This window comes from Lynx rufus, unplaced genomic scaffold, assembly GCF_022079265.1.
Source record: "Lynx rufus isolate CCGP_SWC_20201006 ecotype Redwood Valley unplaced genomic scaffold, mLynRuf1.p SCAF_27, whole genome shotgun sequence".
NCBI classification, from domain to species: domain Eukaryota; kingdom Metazoa; phylum Chordata; class Mammalia; order Carnivora; family Felidae; genus Lynx; species Lynx rufus.
The window spans coordinates 7262491-7268754 of NW_025814842.1; the positions used below are offsets into that span (position 1 = coordinate 7262491).

Genomic DNA, 6264 nt, shown 5'->3' on the forward strand with positions numbered 1-6264 from the left:
TTTGTGGGTTTGAGTCCCACATTGGGCTCTGTGCTGACAGCTTGGAGCCTGGAGCCTGCTTCAGATTTTGTGTCTCCGTCTCTCTCTCTGCCCCTCCCCCACTTGTGCGCGCTCTCTCTCGCTCTCTCAAAATAACATAAAATTTTTTTTTAAATGTCAGAGCTGGAGGTAGCCATTACCTGTGTCATCTAATGTGTACCTCTGGGCCAGAAAGGGAAGAGGCCCAACAATGCAGGCTTGGTGCTGCAGAGCTTTTGGTTGGTAAGTTCAATGACCTTTTGTGTCTCTGAAGCTGAAAATTCTGGAGACTGTTCAGGAGTAACCAAGAAAGTTCTGAGGGCAAGGGTCATCACATCAAAAGCATTCTAATAATTAGGACTGTGCAGTATTGAAACAGGAATAAGCAAATGAGTCAACAGATTAGCAAAGAGAATCCAGAAGTAGATCATCTGTAAGAATTTATGATCAAGATGGCATTTCAAAACAGCAAGAGACCTTGAGGATGTTGGCTCTCCACCTAAAAGGTTATACTTTTTACACCATCCCCAAATTAAAATTCTTCAGGGGCAAAAAGAAACTCTTCCATAGTGTTAGGGATAAAAACAAAATTTACAATGTTATTTTTATAATTTGATCTTCCTAAGCAATGTACAAAATCCAGAAATGATAAAATATTGACAGTCATAACCTCCTGAAGATTAAAATGGGCAAGGACATGGGAACAAGTGGGATAGGGAAAGACAACTTTGATGTTTTCTATTCAGTGTTGTTTTAATTGTCTACAATGAGAACTTACCGAGGGGACCATGTGGCTTATGAGACTAAAAAAAAGATGGAATAGGTTGGTGAGTAGTTGTACCATTGCTTTTCTCCCATCAATCACCAAGTATCAAGCTCCCCGTCTGCTTGGCCCTCTAAAAGCTATACCTTCTTCCAGGGCTCAGAGTCCATCTGTGAGCACTGGCCCAGGGGCAGCCACCACCCAGGCCCAGCCTCTGTGCAGCAGTTGTCCAAGAAGGAAATGTTCCCTTGGGGGCAGCCTCCTGGAGGCGGTGGGATTTGAGCAGGGCCTTCCAAAGTGGGGAGGATCTCGGTGGGAGAGGGGCTACCAGGCTAGGAAGGCTGAGGCTGGTATGTGCCCCCCTGCTCTGCACCCACACTGGGCTGGGTTACCACACCGGTCAGCTGTGCACAGGTCTCCTACCCTGTCACGAACAGCAGCGGAGGAAGTGGCGAGAGCAGGTCTGAGTCAGGTGTGGAGCCCGAGAGGAGGTCAAAGGGTCCAGAGGATGCTCACTGGGCTGAGAGTGGTGAAGTGACTGGCCTGGAGGCCCTGCTTCTCTCAGTGTGGTGGGATGACAGTTTGCCCAAGGGACCAACTGGTTTTTGGCTTGCTGTCCTGCTTGAGTGAAGCACAGCCATGGGTACAGGGAAAACAGTGCTGTTGCTTTAAGTCTCCCAAGGCAGAGGGTGCATTGCCCTGCATTCACGAAGCTGAGGCAGACAGAGAAGGAAATGGGGCAGGGCTGCAGAGCCCAGCTGCTCCCCGGGCTTGTTCACACATGAAAACTTCCTGTGATGAGAACGGAAACACAGGTGCTGTCCCTACCACAGCAGCTCCCATAGCTGGGGCCGGAGGGGAGCCATGGACAGGCCCCGGGCCCTGTTCCTGCTCTTGGCACTGCTGACACTCTGCATCACTGCTGGTGAGTGGGGGACTGGAGAGAAGCAGAAGATGGGGCAGGGTGGAGACCCAGCCCTGGGGCCCTCCTATGCCTGTATCCCACAGGGACCCCTGAAGTGTGGGTGCAAGTTCAGATGGAGGCCACCAAGTCCCCGTCCTTCACTGTCCGCTGTGGATTCCTGGGATCTGGTTCTGTCTCCCTGGTGACTGTGAGCTCTGGGGGGCCCGACGGTGCCGGAGGGACTAGACTGGCTGTTTTGCACCCAGAATTTGGCATCCAGCATTGGCCCCCCGCCTGCCAGGTCCACTGGGAAACCAAAACCAGCATCTCCCTCACCTTGGAAGAAGGGTCTGAGGGGATAAGCCCCAATCCCAACACCACCTTCTGCTGCAAATTTGTTTCCTTTCCTGAAGGCTCCCAGGAGGCCTGTGGGAACCTCTTCCTCAGCACAGACCAAGGTGGGGCCAATGAGAGGGGCCAGGGAGGGCAGGGAGGGACCCCAGGGCACTGGCTGCCCATCTGGTACACCTCTCTCTCTATACACAGGGCTCCCTGCCCCTACTCCATCCCCCATACTGCGGGCTGACCTGGCTGGGATCTTGGGGGTCTCAGGGGTCCTCATCTTTGGCTGTGTCTACCTTCTCTACCTGCTGCATCGGCAGAGGCACTGGTGAGACCCAACCCCTGCTGGGCCCAGTCCGAATTCCCACACCAGCGGGCTAGCCACATGCTTTGCTTCTAACCCTCCTCACCTTCCCAGGTCTGTCATGAAGCTTCAGCCACCCTTCACCAGCCCCCAGACACAGATGCGAGCAAGGGTGAGGACTGGGGGATTGTTTGCGAGTGGGGAACAGAGTGGGCTGGTACTGGGGGGCTATGAGGTAGGGCCTAACTCAGGCCTCCTTCCCCATCGTCCCAGCAGGTGGCCAGCCAAGCCTCCCTGGCCTCTCTCCACATCCCGTACACTACTGTCAACACCAACCGTTACCGCCTCGCCACTCTAGACACGGTTCTTCAGCCCCGGCCACTGTCCCCATGGGCAGTGTTCCCCGCCCACACGGCGTGCCAACCTCGGCCTCCTGCCCCCTGGGTGCCCCTGCCAGCCTCTGCACGCAGCAGTTTCATCTCCATTGAGAATGGACTTTATGCTCAGGCGGGAGAACGGCCTCTCCCAGTTGGCCCCAACCTTGTCCATTTCCCTGACCCTGTGGGGCACAGAGCCATGGAGGAGCACTTAGGAGTTCGATGAGAGGGACCCCAAGTCCACTTGGGCTCCCTCTCTTCTCAGGCCTCTGGGATCCCCTTCTGTTGTGCACCTGTGTCCTGGGTGCCCATCATCTTTGCACATCTTATCTTATTCTCCGGCCTGCATAAGTGTCTCTAACATAAAGCTGGTCAAGGCCCACTCGCCACGGATGTGGTCAGCACGTGTGCACGTGTGGGTACGTGTGGGCACACATGTATCTATGCGAGGTGACAAAATTCCATCCCAGGTTGTTTCCTGTTTTCAAGTCCCCAGCCGTCACAGGTGATGTTGATAACTAAGTAAAAAAAAAAAAGTGGTTTCTGACTGGGGCCTTGGCTGGACCTTTTCTTCTTTAGGGGTTAAGAGGTTAGAGGCAGTTTCAACCCCTGGGAGGCAAGAGCCAGGTTAGACTTGGACAGGGATGGGGCCTCAGCATAGGAGACCTCTCCCCTGCTCACCCTCCACTCTGGACCAAGGGGGTTCCTGGCCCTGTAGACCTTGCTGAGTGGCACCAGGGGCTGGTAAGGTGAGATTGGGGGGTCTATACTCCCATCTTGCCATGTCCTAGGACAGCAGCAAGGGCTTCTGGGGCTTCAACCCAAGAAAAGCCCCTGTAGCCTGGCCCAGCATGCCTATGTCGGGCTCCCTGAGATGTTCTGGGGGGGAGGTCCTGATGCCTTCCTTCCACAGAATTGATATTCAGAGGCAGGAGGATCACCTCAGATCTGCCCACAGTAGCTTCCTCTGGCTCCTCTCTTATTACTAGGGCACCAGCACTACTCCCCACTGGGTACTCAGGGGGCAGGTAGAGGCGGGTCAACACAGGGACTGAACACACACTCCCCTACCCACTCATCTTCCCATCCGGGAATCAGCCTCCTGCGGTAAACAGGCCCAGCCACCAGGGCCTCATCACACCTTTGCCATGTGAGAACACGGAAGAGCTCTACAAGCTGCAAGGCTCTACAGGAGTGTGAAAGATTCTGGGTGGCAGCGACAGGATGGTCCTGGAGCCAGGCTCAGGCCGCACCCCCAACCAGGATGGATACTAGCCTGGGAGAGGAGACACCTGCCATTAGGTCCTTTACTTGGTTCTGCTTGTGGGAAATCCCAGGCAGTGCTACCTGCCAAGCCAGGAACCACCCCCTCTGCCTGGTTCAGGAAGAGCCTGTCCAGAGCCTGTGTCCAACCACAGAACCGTCCAGAAACCCAGTTTACTATTCTAGGTATGCTCTGGTGTGGCTTTGCCAGGACCCAGCCCCACCCAGCCACCACCTCTATGAAGCATTGGGGAGAGGGTGGGGCAGGTAGGGTGAGGGGGTGGTTAAGGGGTCATAGGGCCTGCCTTCCTCAGCCTGTGATCATCTTCCTCCTCTGAGGAGACCTCAGCATTGGCCTAATCAGCTCAGTGGTCTCTGCAGGGCTGGGGGCTCAAGGGAGAGGAGAGGGTGCCACAGAGGTCCCGGAGGCCGCTCAGGGAGATGTTAGGGAGGGAGTAGATCTGGGCCCAGCTGCCTTAGGACCATGTCAGGGGCAGGGGTGTGGGGGCAATGGGACTTGCAGGGTCTCAGAGGAGGTGTTGGGGTCTCCCCAGGAAGCCTCGCTTCTCTAGGAAGGGAATGTTTGTGGGACAAGGGAGGGAGCTCTGAGGGACCCCGGGGCCTGAACCTGGCTGCCTGCCCAGGCCACTTACACATTATGGAGTCAGGGAGAGCTCCCCCAACTGGAGCCTGTCTTCTACAAGCTCAGACAGCCACAGCCAGCCTGGTCCCCATGGTATGTGAAACCCAAAACTTCAGGAGCCAGGAAGTCTCCACAGCTGGCCTGCTCCCAGCAGTCCAGCCCCATGTCCCAGAACCAGCAGCGCTGAAGGGACCAGCTGGGTGAGCGCAGTTGTGGTGCCAGACCACTCAGCCCCAGAGATTCCAGGTAGAGACCCCTTCTCAGACCCCAGCCTGGGAGCTCATGCTCTACTATTTGCTCATTCAGTGCACGTGGTAATCGACACCAGAGAGAGAAAGAGGTGCATTGCCCAAGAGGACAGAACTGAACTAGCCCCTTTACTTCCATGTCCAGGACATGCCTTCTGCCATAATGTGAGATAAGGTTTGGGCTTTGGACCCTCTTGACTTGGAGTTCCAGGGGCCACTCCCTGACTGTGAAACCTCCAGCAGCTTAACCTCTCTCTGAGGTTTACTTGGCTCATCGAGTACATAATAAGAGTCATAAGGCCTGAGGGGAGGGTGAAGATTGTAAACCGGGACCAAGTACTAAGCAACTTTGCACGGAATATGTTACTTAGGACTTACAACTCCAAGAGATAGGTGTTTTCAGTAAGTCCATTTAACAGATGTGGAGCCTGAGACTGGAAGGCGGAGGTACTTTCAGCAGGGAGCAAAGGAGGCACAGCGACAGCAACGAGGTCTGGACGTCTCCGTGCCTGTGCTTGGCTGGGGCAGCAGGGGAGGCCGCGGGCAGGCGGCGACCTTCGGGAGCCGGGAGCAGAACGAGGCCTGGGCCTGGGGCGGGAGGCCGGGCGTGCAGGAACCACCAGGTGGCGCCGCTGACACCTGCTGCGGAGCTGCCGGCGAGCGGGCTCCGGAGGTCGCTCCACAGGAGACACCAGTGCCGCCCGAGAGAAGAGCATCTTCCGAGGTGCCGCCGGGGTCTCGGGGAAAGGATAAGAGTTGTGACTCACCCGTGTCTGCGACCCTCACCCCTCCGTACCGGCTCCCTCAGCCCAGCCCTCGCCCACCGCAGCTGGCCCGACAGCCCCGGACAGCTCGCCCCTCCGCAAACAGCCCTGGAACGCCCCCACCCCGTGGCCGACTTCACTGGCGGTCAGTAGCTCCTTCTCCCCCCAGCAGCCCAGCGGTGGTCCCCGGGAACCCGCTCCCCGACCCCCCCACCCCCGCTCGGGCTGCCCCTCGGGACCCCAGAGCGCTCCTTCCGCAGGCCTGCTCCCACCCACCCTCGCGCTCGCCCACCCGATTTGGCTCCGGAGATCGTTGCCGGGCCCCTGCCAGCGTGAGCCCTTCTCCCCACCCGGATTCCGCCACCTGTTCCCGGGACCTTTCCCAGCCCTTTCCCCAGCGGCTCTTCCTAGCGATGGGAGAAAAAGAACAAAGACCAGACTTTGCTGCGACTGCCGAGGCAGCAAAGGTTAGAGATTGTAACACTCCTCTATTCCCGCAGGGACTTCCTTTAATGTTTTACCGCTGTAGCTTCATCACTGTGGTCAGTGTAACTTCCCTCTGATAACTGCACACCTCCTCCTGCCCAGGATATATGTTAACAGTCTTCTTTCAACATATAGCCGCTGATACACATCTG

The 6264-nt window shown here is 56.6% G+C and overlaps 1 protein-coding gene across 3 annotated transcripts; it reads left to right on the forward strand.

Annotated features, from left to right (window-relative positions):
* The first annotated feature begins 1488 nt into the window (after positions 1-1488).
* Positions 1489-3255, forward strand: PVRIG (PVR related immunoglobulin domain containing). 3 transcript variants are annotated; one of them, XM_047089604.1, is made up of 5 exons: positions 1489-1706; positions 1790-2143; positions 2232-2355; positions 2446-2503; positions 2605-3255. In XM_047089604.1, the coding sequence occupies exons 1-5, from the start codon at positions 1646-1648 to the stop codon at positions 2932-2934; spliced, it is 927 nt and encodes a 308-aa protein (XP_046945560.1). In that variant the 5' UTR covers positions 1489-1645; the 3' UTR covers positions 2935-3255. The 3 variants fall into 3 exon arrangements, with proteins under 3 accessions (XP_046945560.1, XP_046945561.1, XP_046945562.1); XM_047089605.1 differs by having other exon boundaries at positions 2608-3255; XM_047089606.1 differs by having other exon boundaries at positions 1952-2143.
* Positions 3256-6264: the final 3009 nt, after the last annotated feature.

What these genes read in the sequence shown, in the direction of transcription:
- PVRIG (XM_047089604.1), top strand. Translation starts at nt 1,646, where the DNA reads ATGGACAGGCCCCGGGCCCTGTTCCTGCTCTTGGCACTGCTGACACTC. An exon ending in CTTCCTCAGCACAGACCAAG is followed by an intron (nt 2,144 to 2,231) that starts GTGGGGCCAATG and finishes CTCTATACACAG; the next exon opens with GGCTCCCTGCCCCTACTCCA. An exon ending in AGACACAGATGCGAGCAAGG is followed by an intron (nt 2,504 to 2,604) that starts GTGAGGACTGGG and finishes CCATCGTCCCAG; the next exon opens with CAGGTGGCCAGCCAAGCCTC.